Raw genomic sequence first — 23,554 nt, 5'->3', positions numbered from 1 at the left:
TATTCGCTTAGGCATGGTGAAAAACAGAACTGTATAGTTCTTGGCAACAAACGGCACAGAAACTGTGTTGCCGAAACGATAGATTTTCTCTTCGCGCGACTCTATATACACATAGACTCTGGTTGGTAGCTCAAGAAGAGACCTCTAGCGTCTGCTAGATTTAGCTTATTGACATCGAAAAATATATCGATATTTTTATATCGACAAAAGGACAAAATAGAAACGGGAGGCGCAAAAACAAAACAAACCATACCAAAAGCGCAAATTATTGCATTGATAATGGCGAGCTTCACACCGGCAAAAGCCGTTAAGGAACTACTTAATCGTTACGGAACCGGTTACCGGGAGAAAAACGATGAGTTTTTCTGTGAAGGTAATTACTACCTTAAAAAATTCGTCCGACTTGGTGTGCTGAGCGATGTGGACGTGAGGAGTTGTGATCCTTCGGAAGAACCGTAAGTAGTTTTGTTAGAATTTTCCTGAGAAAAATTGTTAATGTTTATTGATAAAACCAGGGCAATAGTATGTAATGTTCCGAACTGCCAGTACAGTTCTTTCTCGGTGCAGGACTATGAAGCCCACTACAACGCACAGCATAGGTACTCCTGTGGAGAGTGCAGGAAAACGCTTCCGAGCAGTCACCTCCTTGATTTGCATCTATCGGAAACACACGACTCCTATTTTGCGGCACAGGTTCAAACGGGCAAACATCCGATGGTAGGCTTATTATTGCACAGTCTAAAAAAATTAAAGTAACATTTTTATAAACCGTTTTAGTATGCCTGTTTCTTAGAAGAGTGCTCTCAGCGAAGTACGAATCCGGCGGAACGACGTGACCACTGTATTAAGGAGCATAAATTCCCTCATAACTTTCGGTTCGATAAGCAGATTCCGCCGCAAAAGAGCAAATCTAAACAACAATCTTCTCCAACCGAGTCGACTTCGATTGAAATGGAAGTTGAGCAAGCGATGGATGCGGACACAGCAGTCGCTCCCAAATGCACAAAGAATTTCAACTTTGGCCACTCTAAGGTAAGGTCGTTTAAATCTCAAAAAACTGATAAGAAGACTGATATTTTGGAAAGCAATAAAATGGTCGTGGACTTGTTGGAAAGTCTTCCGAAGGAATAGCAAGTAGTTTACTGGTCTAGCAGCTTAATTGTTTTGTTTAATAAATATGTTTCATAAATAATAAATAAGTAAATGCTCTTTCGTGTTAGAGAAATTTTGATTCATCATTTAGGCTTCGTTATCAACGTCTTCAGCGCTGAACTCATCGCTCAAGTCATCATCGTCGGGAAATTGCGTCGTTACATTCCCGATCTGTAGCCTCAAGCTGGTCATTTGTTCGTGTTCTTGCTCCTCCGGACTGTCGGCCATTTCGGTAGTACTCGTAGTAGCCACCGTTGTGCTTGTCGAACTGACCATCATCGATGGCGGCAAAATTTCGCAGCGCATTCCCTTATAACCAGATGGGCATTCGCATCGATAGAAACCATCGTCCTTTATCATAGAAGTACATTTTCCGCCGTTCTGGCAAGTGTTGGGATTCTTTTCACAATAATTTAACTCTTCGTCGCAAAGCATTCCTCCCCAACCCGGCTTGCAGTTGCATTCCCAGGGTCTGCGGCAGTCGCCGTTCTTACAGCCAGGGTAGGGATGGCACTTGCTGCATTCATCTCCCATCCAGCCAACACGACAACGACACTCGCCGGGACGGCGACAGTAACCATGGTCACGGCTACAGTTGTTAGCGCAAATTGCTGTAATAAATAGTACATAGAATAGAGTCTAAACCAAATGCAAACTTACTGGACACTTACGCGTTTGACATAGAATTCCGGTCCAGCCAGGCAGACATTTGCATTCTAGTGGTTTCGTACACGTGCCGTGTTGGCATCCAGGTAGGACTTGACAGGCCCGACAGGTGGGGCCTGACCATCCCAAACGGCAGCGACATTCGCCCGGTTTTTCACAGTATCCACGGGATGGATGACAGTCTTCTCGACAGATTGCTGAATACATTCGATGAAAGTAGGTAATTAATAACCCAATCAGGAAGTATTTCACAACAATACTTACGTTCAGAACAGAAGATTCCATCCCAGCCTTTATGGCAAACGCATTCAAAGGACATTTGACAACCGCCATGCTGACAGCCGGGCAGTGGAATGCAACGATTGCAGTTATCCCCGTAGAATCCAAGCTTGCAGCGACACTCATTCGGTCGCTTGCAGTATCCGTTCAGAGGATCGCATCCTTTCTTGCAAATTGGTACGTCGCACAGATCCCCGGTCCATCCGGGTAAGCACTTGACGTCGCCATTGTCGTCGCACACGTAATGCGAGTACTCGTTCTGTGCGGAAGGTAGCTCACAGGCCTGGGAATAAAGAGAAACATGTGTGGTTTGTAGCAACCATTAGAGTAAACTGAGGGTTTATCAAAAAACAAAAAACTTCTGTTCAGTAATCGTCTTCATCACAACATCCGCCTTCTGCTGCTTAGATTCTACGTATTGCAGCCCATTACCTTTAAGCTCCACCTGTTCTTTTTCAAAATGGTGTCGCAAATCAATATCCAATATCCTTAGATTATCGCAGAATCCAGGTCATTGTTCTAATCTGCATCATTGAATTCTTCGAATGCTCTGTCGTTTTGCTTCAAGTAAACCAGTTTAAACTGCTTTGTCCTTCCAGGTTACGTAAGATCATTCCCGCCGCCATCCATTGCGCTTCCTCCGAGGTAGCTCGTTATCGATGAAACGCTGTTGATCCAGCATGACTGCTGGTGCTTGTAATCCTCCCGTCCTTTGATCTATCCGCCTTTCTAGGCTGATTGAAGAACACCTGAATGAGATGAAATGGAAGCTGCAGCGTTTCTGGTCCATTCGCCGCAATTTCGCATAAATCTTGGCATCCTTCTTTTTCACAAATTCCTCGGGTTGTTCCATGTAATTTTCTCATCTCATAATCGGTATACTTGTTAGAAGTGTATGCTCCCTGTCGCTGCGCCTGACCACATTGCGAGGATCCTCTTGTTGTCATCACCTATATCAATTACCAAAAGATCTAAAAGTGCGCAAAGAGTGAATACGGTTTTGCGTGAAACATAAGAACGGCATACCGCTGCTCAACGTCGGAGGTAGATAGTGTAAATAGTGTAAGCTTATTTCTACTTTTGAATCCGTTCTGTATTAAGTTTGAAACATATTTGTTGAGGCATATTGCTTGTGCGGAGAGTACAATTCAGATGGGTCAATACATGAATCATAATCTTTGATGGATGACACGTTTGATTTTAAGGATATTAAAGATGCGGATTCGCCGGTAACCCTCAGACGGTGAAACTATCGCCTGCAGGAGGAATTGTGCATAATGCTATCACTATCACTACTCGCTCAACTCGGCTCTTTCCGAATCGGTGTATCTGCTTCCTCGCTCAGAAAAATGACATCTCGGCTGACTAACCCGATCCATGGTCCTCGAAACATAGACTCGAAACTCCAAAATTTCTGGCTCGGATTTCGCACCCCACTTCTGCCTACTGACTATTAGGACAAGACAACCTTCATACCATATACTCGCAGCTCAGAAAGATTAGGTCTTTTGGCATCGAATACTTTTTCTAGAATTTCTAGAATAATAGTGAATTTCTATTCCACGGAGTCAGTGGAAAACTACGCAGAAATAGAGAAGCGATATCGTGATTTACGATGCAAGAAAGAGATGCCAGGTAGCCCCAGGTGGGCTCTGTGAATGAAGAAATTCGCTATAGGAGTACAGCAGTCACAACAGCTTACTCATTATTAGCATTACCCCCCCCCTCCTCCCTTCAGGTTTTTACATGGTGCAGAATTTTGTTTTTAATAACCCTAACAGCACAAAACGACATCTTTCGCCCATAGAAACATCTGTGTAAAGTATGAGCCAGATCGAAAATTATTGATTGAAATGCTTGCCCTATGTTGCGTGGAATTTCACAGGTTTTTCAGTTAATCTACCAAGAACATTGCAGCGGCAAAAGTATCGGCAAATCTGCCTGCAGCAACTAGCTTGGAGTATTGGAACCGAGCTATGACAATTCCTTACCTTGATTCCCTTGTAACCTCACTGAGTCACTGGATACACGGTTCGGTGAAGATAGTGCGCCTGCCTACGCGTTGTCCTTGTCGCATCTCACTAATGTAATACGCATGTCGTTCGAAGAGTTCAAGCGCAAAACCGAAAGTTGCGTAATTTTTTTACGAAGTTGACAATTGTGTTGGAGAGTCGGAAGTTTGGCAGACCGTAAGAACTTGGAAGCGGTTGAGTGCTCTCTGCTTGCTGAGTTTTCATCGGCAGATGGTTAACAACAATCGTGAAAAGACACATGAACCGCTTCCGGAACGTTGACGTTTGATGCCTGAAGATTTTGTTGAGAATCTTGACTCTGTCTTCAAACTTTACGTCCTTGGGAAGCTTTGACAGGATGTAGTTGAAATAGCGGCTGTGCGAATGGGTGTCTAGCTTCCGGAGAAGTAGACGTACCTTCGCCGCATCGTTCAGCTGGCCTGCATCGTTCTCGAAGAGGTCCTGGTAGCTGTTAAACCACCGTCCGAACGTAACTCCGTTTTCTTAGTCGAAGACAAACACGGTGATGTTCGATGAGAGGGACTCCAAAATCAGCTCCGGGGTTTGATACTGAGGCTGCTGCTGCTGGGCCGCCATCATATCTCGGATTCCCGGTTGCGGCTGCTGATCAACTCTATCTTCTGCCACGTTCGCGGGTACTTGAGATCTTCGTCGCCAAAATTATATGTCCAAAGGTTTAAATGAACTAAAGAATTTTTACATCTCTTTATATTCGAGGTTGGACATAGAATGATCAAATTTTCCAGTCTGATGTCAAGGACAACTTTTAACTGGTTGCCTTGATGTAACAACCACTAAACACTAGTATTTATTTCTCTCTTCCAAAATTCCAGTTTTTAACCTCTAAAATTTCTAAGAACTTGATACCCCCCCCTCCATTTCGAAATTCTGGCTACGCCCATGGGCATTTCATGTAACTGCTTCAGACCGGTGCTACAAAAACCATGTCGTTCGTTTCTTTTGCGAGGTCAACGTCAACGAGAGAGAACAAGGCCAATTACAAACGGGCACGGAACGACATGACCACGATTCTCAGACGAAAGAAGCGCCAGCAAGAGGATCGTGAGCATGAGGAGCTGGAGCAACTATACCGTGCCAGTGAAACGCAGAAATTTTATGAGAAGGTAAACCAGTCCCGCAGAGGCTATGTGCCGCAAGCCGACATGTGCAACGACGCGGATGGGAACCTTCTCACGGAAGCCAGCGAGGTGGTCGACAGGTGGAAGGAGTACTTCGATGGACACCTGAATGACGAAACAGTAAACAGAAGCGGAGCAAGAACTGACCTAGGAGCACCTGCAGCGGATGACCGAGTACCAGCCCCCGATATTCACGAAGTTCTTCGTGAGATCGGGAAGCTGAAATAGTAGGAGGGTGGTACTCAAGACACGACCGCATGACGTTGACTACCGTATTCTTATATTCCATTAAAACAAATAGTAAAGGAAATTGCAACGCTTCTTCTACAAAACTTCGAGGCACCAGAACGTGACAGTTGCCGATTATTTTTGTTTACTGGTTAGTCCGTCCAGAACTCCAGCCATTTTAGTATTTTGCAGTATCCATGTACTACTAACAGCCACCAGCATTACGGGTGAAACCGGTACGAGATGACCGGTACTATTTTGTCTTTCCTCCTTTCAGCTAACACCTAGCGTCCGTATGTAACCGGTACGGTTTAGTAATGAAACTGATGGGGTGAAATGTTCGAACGGTACGTTTTATACCAAGGCTTCGTCAGATAATTAGAAAGAAGGAGGAACTAAGTATATGATGGAATGGTAAGGAAAAATTTTTCTTGAAAGCTGCGCCGACCGCTGTCGTAATATTAACACCAGCACAAACATGCATTTATGCAAGGTTTTTTCCGCTAGCAACAGCATTTTGTAAATCAGAAAATTCAGTTAACCGCTTCTATTATAAAACTTTGAGGAACCAAAAGGTACCAGTTGCCGATTATTCTCGTTTACTGGTAGTCCGTCCAGAATTCCAGCCATTTTAGTATTTTGCAGTGCCATTTATTACCAACAGCCATCAGCATAACGGGTGAAACCGGCACGAGATGACCGGTACTCTTTTGTCTTTCCTCCTTTCAGCTGCTAACACCTAGCATCCACATGTCACTGGTGTGGTTTTGGAATTAAAATGATGGGGCGCCGGCCGCTGTCGTAAAATTAACACCAACAAAAAGATGCATATTTGCAAGGTTTTTCCGCTAGCAGCAGCATAAACATCGAAAACAGAAAGTGACAACAACAATAACAACAAAGTCAGATCGATTGTATCCGTTAGTGTCGACTGTGCTTGGAAAGAGAGGTAGTGATTGGCTGCGCGGTGTGATTTAGGCAATCGATATTGATTACCAATTTTTCAAAAGTGTATCTCAAAAAATAGTTTGTTTTTGTTACATAAATTTAACCGTAAAAGAATTTCTGATCGATTGATGCCAAAACCTCGAAAACCTGATTGTAGATGACTGCAAAATAAGCGCTCAAAACCTGACCACTTTTCCCTGGTTTTCCCTGGTTGAATTACTAGATTTTCAAACTCAGGGGCCCAACTTCGATATAGACGTTAGTCAACGTCAAAAATCACAGGAGGGTTGTGTGCAAAGCCACGACCGCAAGGTTGAAGTAGAATACTTTTACAAGAGAGTTAACCCGGCTGCTTGCGTGCCAGTCATTTTTTCTAGTAAATAAATGTTGACCGCTCATTGGCAGTATTGAAAATTCTGTGCAAATGAAGTTGAAGTACTACTCAATTTCAGTTTGCACATATAAATACGACCTCACTGAACAGGAAAAGTACAAACCCTTTGCGGCGCAAACAAGTTTCAACAGTCAGAGTATATGTACATGTGAATTCAAACTAAGATAATTAACTTTTGGTGAAAGCTCAGAACGAGAAAATTTTAAATCTTCAATTCATTTGTTTGGTTGTCCTAAAAAGGACAGTTTGTTGTTGAAAAAATAAATCGGATATGACGCTGATTGCATCTTTGTGTTTCGCCGATAGCGGGAGTGGTGAACTTGCGTATGACGAAGGCATCGTATTACCTGTTTTATTGAATGGGAGAAAGAGGAATATTGTAAAACTTTGTAAACATTTAATTCAAACAATACTACCAAATCGCAATCAGGCACTCTGATAACAAAGTTAAAGGCTGTTTTCACACTGAAAATCAGACAGCCAGCAGAAGTTTTGATTGCCAAAATCCAGAATGCTTGTGTAGTTGCCGAAATAAGGCAGAGCTTCACCGGAGGAAGGCCGAAACCCTCAACCGGCAAGGATGCTCCGATAGCAGGAAAATAGTGGTTTCGCATTCAGGAACGGCATCGTAGTTAGGAATTCTATTCTATTCACCCGGCCGTAGGTTAATGTACAGCTCTACTTACTGCTGTACATTAACGTTCGGCCGGGCGAATGAGCGCCCCGGCCGCTGTCATAAAATTAACACCAACAAAAAGATGCATATTTGCAAGGTTTTATCCGCCAGCAGCAGCATTTTGTAAAACAGAAAATTCAATTAGCCGCTTCTATTACACAATTTCGAGGCACCAAAAGAGGCCAGTTGCCGAATATATCCTTGTTTTTGGTTAGTCCGTCCAGAATTCTTTCAAGATAGCGTCCGTATGTAACCGGTACGGTTTAGTAATGAAACTGATGGGGTGAAATGTTCGAACGATACGTTTTATACCAAGGCTTCGTCAGATAATTAGAAAGAAGGAGGGGCTACATAGATGATGAAATGGTAGAGACAAATGTTTCTTGAAAGCTGCGCCGGCCGCTGTCGTAATATTAGCACCAACGCAAACATGCATTTTTGCAAGGTTTTTTCCGCTAGCAACAGCATTTGGTAAAACAGAAAATTCATTTAGCCGCTTCTGTAACAAAATTTCGAGGCACCAAAAGGTGCCAGTTGCCGATTATATTGTTGCTTTCTGGTTAGTCCGTCCAGGATTCCAGCCATTTAAGTGTTTTGCAGTAGCCATTTACTACTGAAAGCCACCAGCATTACGGGTGAAACCGGCACGAGATGACCGGTACTCTTTTGTCTTTCCTCCTTTCAGCTGCTATCACCTAGCGTCCGCATGTCACTGGTGCGGTTTTGGAATTAAAATGATGGGGCGCCGGCCGCTGTCGTAAAATTAACACCAACAAAAAGATGCATATTTGCAAGGTTTTTCCGCTAGCAGCAGCATAAACATCGAAAACAGAAAGTGACAACAACAATAACAACAAAGTCAGATCGATTGTATCCGTTAGTGTCGACTGTGCTTGGAAAGAGAGGTAGTGATTGGCTGCGCGGTGTGATTTAGGCAATCGATATTGATTACCAATTTTTCAAAAGTGTATCTCAAAAAATAGTTTGTTTTTGTTACATAAATTTAACCGTAAAAGAATTTCTGATCGATTGATGCCAAAACCTCGAAAACCTGATTGTAGATGACTGCAAAATAAGCGCTCAAAACCTGACCACTTTTCCCTGGTTTTCCCTGGTTGAATTACTAGATTTTCAAACTCAGGGGCCCAACTTCGATATAGACGTTAGTCAACGTCAAAAATCACAGGAGGGTTGTGTGCAAAGCCACGACCGCAAGGTTGAAGTAGAATACTTTTACAAGAGAGTTAACCCGGCTGCTTGCGTGCCAGTCATTTTTTCTAGTAAATAAATGTTGACCGCTCATTGGCAGTATTGAAAATTCTGTGCAAATGAAGTTGAAGTACTACTCAATTTCAGTTTGCACATATAAATACGACCTCACTGAACAGGAAAAGTACAAACCCTTTGCGGCGCAAACAAGTTTCAACAGTCAGAGTATATGTACATGTGAATTCAAACTAAGATAATTAACTTTTGGTGAAAGCTCAGAACGAGAAAATTTTAAATCTTCAATTCATTTGTTTGGTTGTCCTAAAAAGGACAGTTTGTTGTTGAAAAAATAAATCGGATATGACGCTGATTGCATCTTTGTGTTACGCCGATAGCGGGAGTGGTGAACTTGCGTATGACGAAGGCATCGTATTACCTGTTTTATTGAATGGGAGAAAGAGGAATATTGTAAAACTTTGTAAACATTTAATTCAAACAATACTACCAAATCGTAATCAGGCACTCTGATAACAAAGTTAAAGGCTGTTTTCACACTGAAAATCAGATAGCCAGCAGAAGTTTTGATTGCCAAAATCCAGAATGCTTGTGTAGTTGCCGAAATAAGGCAGAGCTTCACCGGAGGAAGGCCGAAACCCTCAACCGGCAAGGATGCTCCGATAGCAGGAAAATAGTGGTTTCGCATTCAGGAACGGCATCGTAGTTAGGAATTCTATTCTATTCACCCGGCCGTAGGTTAATGTACAGCTCTACTTACTGCTGTACATTAACGTTCGGCCGGGCGAATCGGTTCGCGCCGCTTTTCGCGTTTAGCCTGGCAGAGGCCTAATGCGCACGGCCAACTCAATAGAAAGGTGTTTTCACATTGAAAATTAGACACGACCACAGACTAACAGACATAACACGTCGAACAAATTTTCAATAAAATCATCGTTTGGATGATTTCAGTACAATATTTGTCCTCAAAAGAACAATTGTTCAATTCCATATCGGATATAATGCAATCGCATCTCTGTAATATTACCGACAGTAAAATTCTTCTGAACAAAATGATCCAACTTTTCCATTAGAGGAAGTGCCGGCTGATGTACGGCAAAAATTTCGCCCGATCGCTCGCGTTGGTGTTTAGCCTGGCAGAGGCCTGAGACGTGGTGACCAACCACAGGGCAAGTGATTTGTTTGATTTGAAGGCAGCCACAGGCGCAACCCACTGCTATCCTCTGTTACTGCTGAGTGCTTATATCTGCTGTGGTTCAAAATCGGTTGCTGATCGCAACCTTTGAGCTGCTCTAACAGTGGGGGAATTAAGATACACGGACAACATGCACTGTGGAAGCTATTTCACATTCAGTAAATCAGACGGGCGCGACAGATTTAAATTGCTAGGATCCAACACAGAACGCTTGCTTGCGTTGTCAAAAATTATTAACTTTCAATGACTTGTTTATTCGCCTTGAAAAAGGCATTTTGATGTTCAAAATTTGATTTCCTAATGGCAATCTTTATGCTGCCCCAACACGGGGGGAATAATGGCAGTCTGACGACACACGCTGAGAAGAACCGCGCTGCTCCTGAGACTCGGTGACCAACCACAGGGCTAGTGCTGCTGCTAAGGAAGGACGACTTCTGTTGTCGCTGTCTAGAACTATTATGGGCGGCTTCTTGATTGATTGATTTCTTTTTAAGGGACTTTATTCCCAAACGGTCATTCGTCCCTATGAGCGGCTTCAATAGTACAATAGTGTGAATAATAAAATTACAATTATCTTATTTTGGGAAGAATCTTAGAAGATTTTCCAATCTATTGCTGCAAGAACGAAGGAAATCCATCGAATACTAACCGATTTATTAGCATTTGAAATTGGACATATTTTTCACTTTTTTCGGTTTTAGATTTTCATTTCACATCCCTATGTAGCCGAACTTCCTGAGAGAAGTATTCTACTTCAAAACAATAAAGCCGCAGGCAAAGACGGACTGCCGAGCGAGCTCTTGAAACATGGAAGAGAGGCGCTGGCTAGAGCGCTGCACTGGGTCATTCCGAGGATTTGGGAGGAGGAAAAACTGCCAGACGAGTGGATGGAGGGAGTCATCTGTCCCATCTACAAGAAGGGCGACAAGCTGGAGTGCCGCAACTACCACGGTATCTCGCTTATCAATGCCGCCTACAAAACACTCTCACAGATCCTGTTCCGTCGTCTATCACCTTTAACCAGGAGGTTCGTGGGTCAGTACCAGGCGGGTTTTCATGGGAGCCCGTGCCACCACGGACCAGATCTTCTCAATCCGACAGATCTTACAGAAATGTCGCGAGTACAACGTGCCCACACATCACATCTTCATTGACTTCACGGCGGCTTATGATACAGTCGATCGAGAACAGCTATGGATTTCCGGATAAACTGACTCGATTGATCAGAGCCACCATGGCGCAAGTGATGTGCTACGTGCGTGTTTCAGGGACACTCTCGAGTCCCTTTGAATCGCGCAGAGGGTTGAGACAAGGTGATGGACTTTCCTGTTTGCTGTTTAACATTGCCCTTGAGGGTTTGATCCGGAGGGCGGGCATCGACACGAGGGGCACAATTTTCGCAGATGACTTCGACATCATATCACGTAACTTTGCGACGGCGGAGGAAACTTATGCCCGACTGAAAGCCGAAGCTGGACGAATCGGACTGCGGATAAATGCGTCGAAAACAAAATACATGCGAGCGAGAGGCTCCGAGGAGAACAACATCAGCCTCCCAACTCGAGTCTCTGTAGACAGTGATGAGCTTGAGGTGGTCGATGAGTTCGTGTATTTGGGGTCACTGGTGACCGCCGACAATAACACCAGCAAAGAGATCCAGAGACGCATCTAGGCAGGAAATCGTGCCTACTTTTCACTTCGGAAGACACTTCGATCGAATCGAGTGCGACGACGCACGAAGTTGACACTGTACAAAACCCTGATAAGACCGGTAGTCCTCTACGGGATCGAGACAACAACGCTTCTCGCGGAGGACCTTAACGCTCTTGGAGTTTTTGAACGGAAGGTGCTACGGACTATCTACGGTGGAGTACAGACGGACGACGGAGAATGGCGAGGGCGTATGAACCACGAACTACACGCGCTGCTTGGAGAGAATCCCATTGCACACCTGGCGAAAGTTAATAGGTTGCGGTGGGCCGGCCATGTCGTAAGGATGCCGGACGGCAACCCTGTGAATTCACTTCTCTCCAGCAACCCTGCCGGCACCAGAAATAGAGGGGCGCAGCGTGCACGATGGCTCGGGATAGCTCCAAACGGCCGAAACACAAACGGCCGAATCTCAAACGGCTGAGTTTCAAACGGCCGAATTATACCAATACTAACGAAAGGCCGAAATTTCGATCGGCCGAATCACGAAAGGCCGAATTTTATTTTAATTTGTCATTTTTTATGTTACAGCTATTTCATACTGCATACTTTTAAAGAAACATCAAACAATGAATAAAACATTGAAAACTTGCCTTAAATGTGTAAAATAACTAGTTTTTTCATTGAACATTCTGTTTGCAAAAGATATCAATGCGTCTCTGCCGCATAATCGAGGGCAAGGAACCAAGGCGGCCCTAAGCCGCCGCGGTGTCCGATGGCCGAGAGGGCCGCCGTCGGAAGCGGCGGCCTCTCGCATGCAAACAACTGATCTACTGGATTGCCCGGATTACTGAAGCATAGGGGCGATCCCCTAGTTTACGTCCGAACGAGCGGTAGCGAGTAAGGACAGCGCGCGCCCCGGACAATCGAGTTGGCCGAAGGCCACGAGTGTTTTGCATTGAATTTTTAACAAAATCAATTTTCAATTTTTTTTCATTCTATGGAACAATTAGAGAACGGAAACAATGAACAAGGAAACAAAATAAATATTTTCGAAACCATCTTTTTTGTATAAATTCTCAGAATTTTTCGCCTGGGTGGTAATACTTTATCGAATCAAATAGCCAAAATTGTCCTCAAGCATTACGTATTTTATGGACGTTTTCTTACAACATTTCAGCTCTAGATAAGCCATATTTAAAATAAAGAAAAAAATTCCTTCTATAAATAATCGAACCTAAAATGATACATAATAGTCCATATATAATCCATAATAGTCCATATATAATCGAGTCTATATAATCGATTCTGACCTATAAATAAGTACAGTGACGTTTCGATTATACCAAGATCAATTTCTTATTTATTGTTATTTTTGTGTGTATGTGTTAATATAAGTTCATATGTGTGTGAATGTAAAGTTTTGAATGTTCGGTATAGTTGTGCTGTTGGCTACCAAAAATTTGTTACTTAGAGTGAAAAAGAATTTCACCCGAAATTATAGAAATCGTGTGAATCTGTTTTAACATATAATAAATTCGAATGAAAGAGGCTGGGTTTCACCGCTAGGTGGATAATTTCGGGTTTCATTTGAATCAACATTAATTATCAATGATTTTTTGGCCTTTCGAATGATTCGGCCTTTCGTGGTTCGGCCGTTTGATAGATTCGGCCGTTTGTTATTTCGGCCGTTTGAAATTCGGCCGTTTGTGATTCGGCCGTTCGTGTTTCGGCCGTTTGTAGGTAAACCGATGGCTCGACCAGATCGAAGGAGACTTGCGGGTGATGAGACGCCTGGGGAACTGGCGAAACACAGCCCAAAACCGAGCAACATGGCGACAAATTCTTAATACAGCACGAGACACCACGGCTCTCGTCTGATTGGTAAGTAAGTCGTTTTTTTTGCCGCGATCGAACTATATATAACCACAGATTAACAGATGTAACACTGGAACCTAGCTCCATCGCCACAAAAAAACGTTCATATCAAATTTTCAATCGAATAACAGTCATCGCGCGAAAACGTCGTCTGGGGTGCTGTCATGCAATCTCATACATATTTTGTAGTTCCCGATTTGACACATGCTGTAACGCTGCGCTGATGTCGAAATACATGACGCAGTGCGAACACGACAGCAGATGGTGCTAGTGTTACTAACGTAAAGTACTAAAATTTGTTCGACGTGTTATGTCTGTTAGTCTGTGATATAACTATACAGTCAGGTTTTTTTTTTCTACGCGGGGGATACGTACCTCGTAAAAAAACCGCGTTAATTCAAAAATCCGCGTAAAAAAACACGTTAATTCAAAAATCCACGTAAAAAACCTCGTAAAAAACCGCGTATAAAAAACCTGACTGTATACGACTGCTGTTGCAAATTTTGCTCGCGGACATTGGATTGAGTCTGGAATGCACTGGGCATTTGCCGTCATCAAACGACTGTTTTCTTCTGCTTCGTCTTAGGATGACTGTGAAACGCACCGTCGCACAGAGGGTACTAGAACAAAAAGCTGGCCAAAATAAGAAAAAAGTTTTTTGTCGCTTCTTGGTGCCGCTATATTTTTTTTTCTGCAGCTCATATAAATGCTTCACAAAATGCCATCACTCGATTAACGTTAAAAGGTATTATCATATGCTGGGAGCGCTGTAAACATTGACAAATTTTCAAGCATTTTTTTGGGAATCGAACCATTTATAGTAACAAGTTGTGCCAGAGGTCAAAAAAATGACAAATGATCAATATTTTGCTGCAATTGAGTTCTTTATGTTCAATGCTGATAAACCGGTTGATAGAAATTCCGAAATTAAAAATTATAGTTTCTCCGTTAAGAAGTTTTCGAAATTAGTGATTTTTACGTATTTTCGAGCGTTTTCAATATTAAAAAAGTTATCAAATCTCGCGGAATCCGATCATATAATCATCGGGGGAATGGAAGTTCATAACATCACGAACACAAATTCGAACACGAACACAAATGCAAATATCTCATCCGGTAACGTCCGGATTGAAGTTTGCGACCCGTTTGAAAAATGTTGATTATGACAAATTTTGACGTTAAGTGTTCACGCGTACATGGGAAATGAAAAACATCCTTAAAACAGAGTTTCAGCTCAACAAAGATTAAATGAGAATAGTTTAGTGAATGATTTTCAACTAATTCAAGTGAACTTGAAATCATCTTGATGCACAGAATCAATAATCCGGATTAATAACACTCCGTACGAAAGGCTTTTTCCAAACTACGTAGGTTCCACGAGGCATCGTATAATTGGTGAGCTTAAAATTGAAAATTCAAAATGAAGATATTTTGCTCAATCATTTTTTCTGGTAAATTCTTTGATTTGTTTCGCTACCCTTTTTGCGTAAAGAAAATTATACGAGCATATTACTTCATCTGCTCACTAACATTTTTTTTTTTTAAAGGGGGGATTTGTTAGTAGCTTAAGTATTTATGATAAATATTAGTAAATAATGAGTATGTGTGTCCAATCACAAATGGTGACTTCTCAACACTGTTAGAAATTTGTAATTTTAATTGTTAGGATTTGTTTGCTTTCGCAATTAGGACTTATCATTCGTAGGGATTTAAACCTACTTGTCAGGAAAGGGGAAGTAAACTTACAACTAACTTAATTGCTAACTTATTGGCTATAAAGAGAGCTTATCGTAGCAATTGAGGATTGCAACGATTTTTGTCGAAAATTGTTAATAATTTTATTTGACATAGCTTCTAATGGTTCAACACCAGTAAGTCTATGTAATTCGAGTGTACCAAACCAAGGAGGACGCTTCAAAATCATTTTCAGAATTTTATTCTGAATCCTTTGAAGCGTTTTCTTCCTTGTTGAACAGCAACTTCACCAGATCGGTACAGCATAAAGCATTGCTGGTCTGAAAATTTGTTTGTAAATCAAAAGTTTGTTCTTTAAACAAAGTTTAAAATTCCTGTTAATGAGAGGATATAAACATCTCGTATATTTGATGCACTTGGCTTGTATACTCTCAATGTGCTCTTTGAAAATAAGTTTTTTATCATAAATTAGTCCCAAGTACTTAACCTTGTCGGACCAACTTAAAATAACCCCATTCATCTTGACAACGTGATTATTGTTTGGCTTGAGGAAAGAAGCCCTAGGCTTATGCGGAAAAATTATCATTTGAGTTTTAGAAGCATTGGGAGAGATTTTCCACTTTTGCAAGTAGGAAGAAAAAATATCTAAACTTTTCTGCAATCGACTGCATATGACACGAAGACTTTTTCCTTTTACGGAAATGCTTGTGTCATCGCAGAACAATGACTTTGTGCATCCTGGAGGCAAATCAGGAAGATCTGAAGTGAATATGTTGTACAGGACTGGACCCAAGACTGAACCTTGAGGTACACCTGCTCTGACAGGAAATCTATCAGATTTTGAATTCTGATAGACAACCTGCAGAGTTCGATCAGTAAGATAATTTTTTAAAATTTCGATTAGGAAAATTGGAAAATTAAAAGTTTGCAATTTCGCAATCAAACCTTTACGCCAAACACTGTCGAATGCTTTTTCTATGTCTAAAAGAGCAGCTCCAGTGGAATAACCTTCAGATTTGTTAGCTCGTATCATATTAGTAACTCTGAGCAATTGATGAGTTGTGGAATGCCCATGGCGAAATCCAAACTGTTCATTTGCAAAAATTGAATTTTCGTTGATGTGTGACATCATTCTGTTAAGAATAATTCTCTCAAACAGTTTACTTATTGAAGAAAGCAAACTGATTGGTCGATAACTTGAAACTTCAGCTGGGTTCTTATCCGGTTTTAAAATGGGAGTAATTTTTGCATTTTTCCATAATTTGGGAAAATATGCAATTTTGAAGCAGCAATTGAAAATTTTTACTAAAAATTCCATTGTGCTCTCAGGGAGATGTTTGATTAGAATATTAAAGATTCCATCGTCACCAGGTGCTTTCATATTTTTGAAATTTTTAATAATTGATTTAATCTCATTCAAGTTAGTTTCAATTATTTCTGCAGGTAAAAAATTCTGGGAAGAAATTAAATCAAATTGACGTGTGACTTCATTTTCAATTGGACTCACAAAATTCAAATTTGAGTTATGAACACTCTCAAACTGCTGAGCAAGTCTTTGAGCCTTTTGTTCATTGGATACAAGAAAACGTTCACCATCTTTTGAAACTGGAATAGGCTTTGAAGGTTTCTTAAGAATCTTCGACAGCTTCCAAAATGGTTTTGAATATGGTTTCAATTTTTCAACTTTAGTCTCAAAATTTTGATTTCTCAGAAGAGTAAATCTATGTTTAATCTCTTTCTGTAAATCTTTATAAATAGTTTTAAAAACAGGGTCACGAGAACGTTGATATTGACGTCTGCGGACATTTTTCAAACGAATTAGAAGTTGAAGATTTTCGTCAATTATTGGTGAATCAAATTTCACTTGAGCCTTTGGAACAGAATAATTCCTGGCATCAACAATTGCACATTTTAATGCTTCCAAAGCGGAATCAATATTCTTTTCCTTCGTTTTGCAAATCAAGCTCATTATTGAAATTTCTCTCAATATGAGTTTTGTATCTTTCCCGATTAGCCTTGTTATAATTAAAAACAGAGCTCATAGGGTTTAAAACTGATTCATGTGATAAAGAAAAAGTTATTGGAAGATGATCAGAATCAAAGTCAGCATGTGTGATCAAATCACTTCATACATGACTTTGATCTGTAAGCACCAAATCAATTGTTGAAGGGTTTCTTACAGAAGAAAAGCATGTAGGACTATTCGGAGACAAAATAGAATAGTATCCTGAAGAACAATCGTTGAATAAAATTTTGCCATTGGAATTACTTTGAGAATTATTCCATGAACGATGTTTAGCGTTAAAATCGCCGATTATGAAAAATTTCGAACGATTTCTAGTGAGTTTTTGTAAATCACCTTTAAAATAATTTTTGAGCTCGCGTGTGCATTGAAATGGTAAATATGCTGCGGCAATAAATAAAATCCCAAGTTCAGTTTGAACTTCAATTCCCAAAGTTTCAATAACTTTCGTCTCAAGATGGGGAAGAGCACGATGTTTGATTCGGCGATGAATAACAATTGCAACTCCACCGCCGGAACCCTGAATCCTATCATATCTATGAACCACGTAATTGGGATCATATTTTAATTTTATGTTAGGTTTCAAAAATGTTTTAGTAATAATTGCAATATGCACATTATTTACTGTTAAAAAGTTAAAAAGCTCATTCTCATTGGCCTTCAATGAGCGAGAATTCCAATTTAATATTTTAATTGTTTTATTTAAAATCATTGCTAAATTTTAAATTAGAAACAATTTTAATGATAAAATTTGTGCCTATTTGAATGGCTTCAAACATTGATTTTGCCTGCAACATGGCGTTCATAAGATCGAACATTGCCTGTTGCAAAAAAGAAAGTTTACCTGCCGTAATAGGCCCCAGGCAGTTGACATTAGAAAAAATAATTTCGGCAGCAATATTAGCTGGAGTGATAGGTGTACAATTATTTTCTAGCCTGTTTTGCTAACCCATATTAACGGTCATTTTCGAACTACCAACACTAGGCGGTATAATGTTCGAACTACCTGTAACCTGTGCATAAGTTAAACGGATATGCAAAGGAGTAGGTAAACTATGCGTCACTGGTACGCTTGGAGAATTTTGTTTTGAAGTTTGTTTTAATTGAGAAATTGAATTTTGTTTACCTTGCCTTGCCTTAACAATTGCTAAACGGACTGGGCATTGATAAAAATTTGACATATGGTTGCCGTTACAATTCGCACAGCGAAAATTTTTACTCTCTTTCACAGGACATGTGTCCTTTTTGTGAGAAGAGTCTCCACAATTAAGACATTTTTGGTCCATGTTACAGAATTTGGAACCATGGCCATAACGTTGGCAAGTACGGCATTGGGTGATATGCTTTTCACCTCCGCCATACTTCCTATAAATTTCCCACTTTACACGCACATTATACAAAGCATGTGCTTTTTCAAAAAATTTTAAGTTGTTAACCTCATTGCGGTTAAAATGAATTAAATAATTAACAAGGGAAATTCCAGTTCTCTGACTGTTTCCGCCTCGTGATTTTTGTTTCATTAGAATTACTTGGGTAGGGGCTATGCCAAGTAATTCTGTTAAAGTAAGTTTGATCTCATCAACGGTTTGATCGTTGGTGAGACCTTTCAAGACAACCTTGAACGGCTTGGTGTTCTTGGTGTCATATGTAAAAAATTTGTACATCTTGTCAGTTAAATACTGAACAAGACGATCACGACCCTTTACTGAGTCGGCTAATAAGCGGCATTCACCTCTACGGCCAATTTGATAGGTAACTTTAACGTCAGAAACAAACGTTGAAAGTTCCTTTTTGAATATATTAAATTCAGAAGAAATAGTTACCACAATAGGTGGAACTTTCTCCTTTTTTAAAGATTTTATATTTTGTATAGTTTCATTATTAATAACTTCCATTTCACCAGCTTCTTGCTCAGGCAAAATATCAAAAGGATTGTCACTACAGACACTCGATGTGTCAGAAAGAGATGCCTCTCTTTTCCTCCCCGCAGCGATGCGAGGTTTCTTTTTCCGTCCAGCCATTTCAGGTGATACGAAAAAAGTTAAAACAAATGTTAAATTCAAAAGTAGGTAGTCTTGAGAAAGACTGATGGGAAATAACTTTCAGGTAATCTTTAAAAGACACACTGACAAAACACAAACTTTGAAGCTATAGGCAGTCAAAGACCAGTCCACAAGCAACCGAAAAAACGTCTGATCTGTAGGACAGTTCAAGACGCACTGCTCACTAACATTAATGAAGACACATAGGCTATGTAAATGTAAACATAAAGTTGTGTGTGTAATTTCTAGAGTTACTCTTTGATACAATACTCGAACCAGCCAATTCCACTCCTCACTTGAATGTTTCCCAAAATATTACTAAATAACAGCAATGATAATTTTGGGAAGGTTTTTACTTGAGTTACTTCTCTGTGCGTCGGAAGAAGCGCGAGTACGAGGAGCAGATGCTCGCCAGCACAGAGGACAGCTATGCTCAGAACGACTTGTGGAGCTTCTATAGAACAGTCAACAGGAAGCAGGAATTCCACTGTGCCGGTCATGTGTATTGACAAGGACGGCAACCAGCTTACTGATAAACCGACGGTTGCAGCCAGGTGGAAGGACGCTATTGAACGGTGAGGAGCTGAATGAGCAGAGCAGGCACAGGATGAAGATTATGAGTGACGAACAAGCTGTGGAGCCACCAACACAGGAGGAGGTGAAAAAGGCGATTAGCGAGCTGAAAAACGGCAAGGCCGCTGGGAAGGACGGTATCCCGGCCGAACTTCTAAAAGCGGGAAACGAGCGGCTGTACTATGCGATCCATCAGATAATACTAAGGATCTGGGCGGATGAACAAATGCCGAACGACTGGCTGGAAGGCCTCATGCCCTATCTATAAGAAGGGTCATCGATTGGATTGTTGCAACTATTAAGGCATTACGTTGCTTAACTCCGCATATAAAGTGCTCTCCCGTATCCTGTTCTTCAGATTGCGACCGTTAACGGAATCCTTTGTTGGTGAGTACCAGGCTGGTTTCCGACAGGGGCGTTTCACGACGGATCCAATCTTCACCCTGCGACAGATCCTCGATAAGCTCCGCGAGTATAACCCGTGGATAACCTGTGGATTTCAAGGCGGCATCGCCCTTGAAGGTGCAGTACGAAGCGCCAACGTGGAAAGAAACGGTACGATCATCACGTATTCTCAAATGCTTCTTGGTTTTGCGGACGATATCGATATCATCGGTATCAATCGTAGGGCCGTGGAGGAGGCCTTCGTACCTTTTAAGAGGGAAGCAGCGAGATTGGGACTTGTCATTAACTCTGCCGAAGTACATGGTAGCTGGTAGGGAGCGTGGGAGTTCCCGTGGTGTTAATGCTGAGGTGGAGATAGATGGGGAACGATTCGAAGTGGTTGACGAATTCGTTTATCTTGGTACGCTTGTGACATGTGACAAAGATACGAGCCATGAAGTGAAACGACGAGTTGCAGCTGCGAACAAGGCCTTTTACGGACTACGTAACCAGCTCAGGTCCCGTAGTTTGCAAACTCGCACAAAACTAGCGCTGTATAGGACGCTGATACTCCTGGTGACCCCGGACCTGAAGCATGGACGCTGAAGGAAGCTGATCGACGAGTGCTCGGAGTTTTTAAGCGTAAAGTTCTGTGATCGATACTTGGCAATAAACTGGAAGATGGAGTGTGGCGCAGACGCGTGAATCACGAGTTGTATTAGGTATACAAACATGCTGATATAGTGAAGGTAATTCAGCGGGGCATGCTTCAGTAGGGTGGACATGTAGCCAGAATGCCTGACGAGAGAGCCGCTAGAACTATCTTCAGTAGAGAACCAGAATGAGACCATCGACTTCGTGGTAGACCTCGCACGCAGTGGATGTGCGAGGTGGAAGAAGATGCACGATCTGCTGACGTACGAGGAGACTGGAGAACGGCTGCCCAAGACAGAAGAAGCTGGACATCTCTAATTCGTTCGGCCCTAGACCGGTGAACGGTCCGTTAGCCAACAAAGTAAAAGTAAGTAAAGAATTTTATCTTAATTGAGTGTTGTCGGGTACTAAATGCTATGAAATGCCATCACAGAATATCGTCATTCTACACAGTTGTGAGAAAACTTTTCTGATCATCGCAAAAGTTTACAGTGCAAAACTGGTTTTTCTACACAATTTCCTCTTAATTTTAGACAGGAACTTTATGAAAGAAACAAAAGACGTCCATGTGTGAAGTACCTACCTACCGTTGAAAATTTTCTGAAAAATTTCGGGACTTATTACTTATGCAAAAGTTGAAAATGAGATGTGTAGCTAAAAATTATCATTCGTTATTCGTGAACTTCCAGAATTGCTAGCAGCTCCCAATCATTTCAAATCATTCACTAATGATGCCAACAAACACAATTAATTGCAAAAACATTGACACTTTTCTTTGCGGCTTATACTACACAAATAAGAGAAAACCAAGCAGTAAAGAGATTATGTACATTCGAAACATTCGTTACAAACTCGTTCGTTGGGTGAATAATTAAACAGGTAAACAATGCCGCCACAACATATTCACAAACCCCAACACAATAAGCTTTCCAGTTGAGTCATATCCAACAGCTGAGAAGAAATAGGCCCAAGTTGGCTAAGTGACCGTCAGCAAAGGACACGACAGTGGAATAAAAAATTAGCAACTTTTACTGACTACACCTGCGCGTACAACATTTGTATATTTTTTCTCTCCAGAAAACAACCGACATGCCGAGAGTCAAAGCAGATCAATAAACGACGGAGACCCAGATAGGCAGGAACGGGTAATATAACAGTACACTGATTTGCTGAATTTAACCTTTCTAATACCGCGTCGCACATAGGTAGGTACACGTATGATCAACGCTCATGCGGGAAATGATTTCCCGGGCAGTTGTTGGCGTCCGTCTTTGCCGTTCTTCACCGGGCGTTGAACTTCGTGTTAGCTTCTAAGACCGGAAATTTTCCATTCACATCCCAGCCAGAGACGATCTTGAAAGGCTACTGCCCAAAGGCGCTGATCTTTTTAAATGCGTCCACGAACTGGCGAGCGACGGCCGGCGGTTATGCTTTCTTTTTATTGCCTTTTTTCTGCTTCTGTTGCCGTGCACTTGAGAGCTCACGGGAAAGGGTCTTAAGAAGTAGTGTGACTGGAAATTAATCTTAATTGCTTCGTACTGCTTCGATTTGATCTGGGTTTCAAAAGGAACTTTTATCATATTAATCATATTAATTATACTGGTCTACCCGGAATCCCTTCAGATACACTACAAGGGGTCACCCTAAGGAACAATAATCATAACGGAGTTTTGCACTCACGATTGGTCTGGGGTCAAACGAATATGAAACAATAATAAAACGATCACCGCAATCGCTTTGGAAACTACACAAAAAATTTCACCTCCCAAACCGAACAACACTACCGACGATCGATAATTACAAACAAACTCGCGTGCACGTGAAAGGTGAAACTGATCGACAAATAAAAAAACGATTGCTTGTTTGATGAGGGCAAGGTAAGGTTTCCAATAGAAGAAATCAACACACGGAGCGCGGGTGGATGAGTAAGACGAATGCAATAGCAAACTTGTAAAACTTTCTTCCAACCTGTTTCTTCCATTTTGGAACATAACGAACGGCTTCCGCCGTGGGCCAGCTGAGGATGTTGCCGCCGATCGCCACCGCCACAATTATGATCTGATAGTAGCAGTTATTGCTCATTATCGCTTCATCTAGCTGGACAGAACCGCCGTTGTTTGGTACTCTCGAAACTCGAAGTTGGGGCGTGAGAAATTCGGAACTCGAGCTGTTGCTTTTGTTGTTGTGGGGAACTATTCAGAAGGCCGCGCGCGGTGAACACACGATCGAACGTTTGACGCGGACGGGATCTGGAGTGAAACTAACTGGCCTCGAAGAGGTCCCAAGCTGGAGAACCTGCTGGTTTCAGAGCGGCACGCTGCTCTTGGAAATTTCACTCGCACGGCACTTTATGTTAGATCATAATTTCTTTCTCTTGCGTAGCCGAGGATCGCCATTCCGCTCGTGCAGGAGAGGTTGGGTTATTATTTTTTCATTTAGGTTGTTGTAACCGAATCGTTCTAAATTTCTCCAAAGGCAGTTCGGTCTATAGTAATTACCTGGGAGGGAGAAACGGATACGAAGCTGTGTGAGTGTCAAAATGAACCAGAATGAGCTGTCACTGACTGTCAATTTGACCCAAGAGAAAAATAGCGTTATTTTTGTAAGGAGTATTGTTATAACTGAACGGAATCGCGTTGCCTGAAAAAAAATTCATCGCAAACAGTTTTTGTATTCATTGTCGTTTTACAAAAGATTTTGGTTTATTTTAATGTAAAATAA

General features: G+C 41.6%; 2 protein-coding genes across 2 annotated transcripts; one reads left to right on the top strand and one right to left on the bottom strand.

The window, feature by feature from the left end:
- Window positions 1–207: 207 nt before the first annotated feature.
- On the top strand, window positions 208–1,176 carry LOC129725065 (protein lethal(2)k10201). Its single transcript, XM_055680468.1, has 3 exons — window positions 208–455; window positions 516–717; window positions 778–1,176. Exons 1-3 carry the CDS (start codon window positions 280–282, stop codon window positions 1,129–1,131), a joined length of 732 nt encoding a protein of 243 aa, XP_055536443.1. The 5' UTR covers window positions 208–279; the 3' UTR covers window positions 1,132–1,176.
- On the bottom strand, window positions 1,105–23,088 carry LOC129725064 (delta-like protein 1). The gene is made up of 4 exons (XM_055680467.1): window positions 22,802–23,088; window positions 2,083–2,380; window positions 1,824–2,015; window positions 1,105–1,763 (listed from the first exon to the last, which is right to left on the bottom strand). Exons 1-4 carry the CDS (start codon window positions 22,913–22,915, stop codon window positions 1,240–1,242), a joined length of 1,128 nt encoding a protein of 375 aa, XP_055536442.1. The 5' UTR covers window positions 22,916–23,088; the 3' UTR covers window positions 1,105–1,239.
- Between the last annotated feature and the right edge of the window lie 466 nt (window positions 23,089–23,554).

This window comes from Wyeomyia smithii, chromosome 2 (assembly GCF_029784165.1).
Source record: "Wyeomyia smithii strain HCP4-BCI-WySm-NY-G18 chromosome 2, ASM2978416v1, whole genome shotgun sequence".
NCBI classification, from domain to species: domain Eukaryota; kingdom Metazoa; phylum Arthropoda; class Insecta; order Diptera; family Culicidae; genus Wyeomyia; species Wyeomyia smithii.
This window is presented reverse-complemented; position numbering and strand designations above follow the sequence as displayed.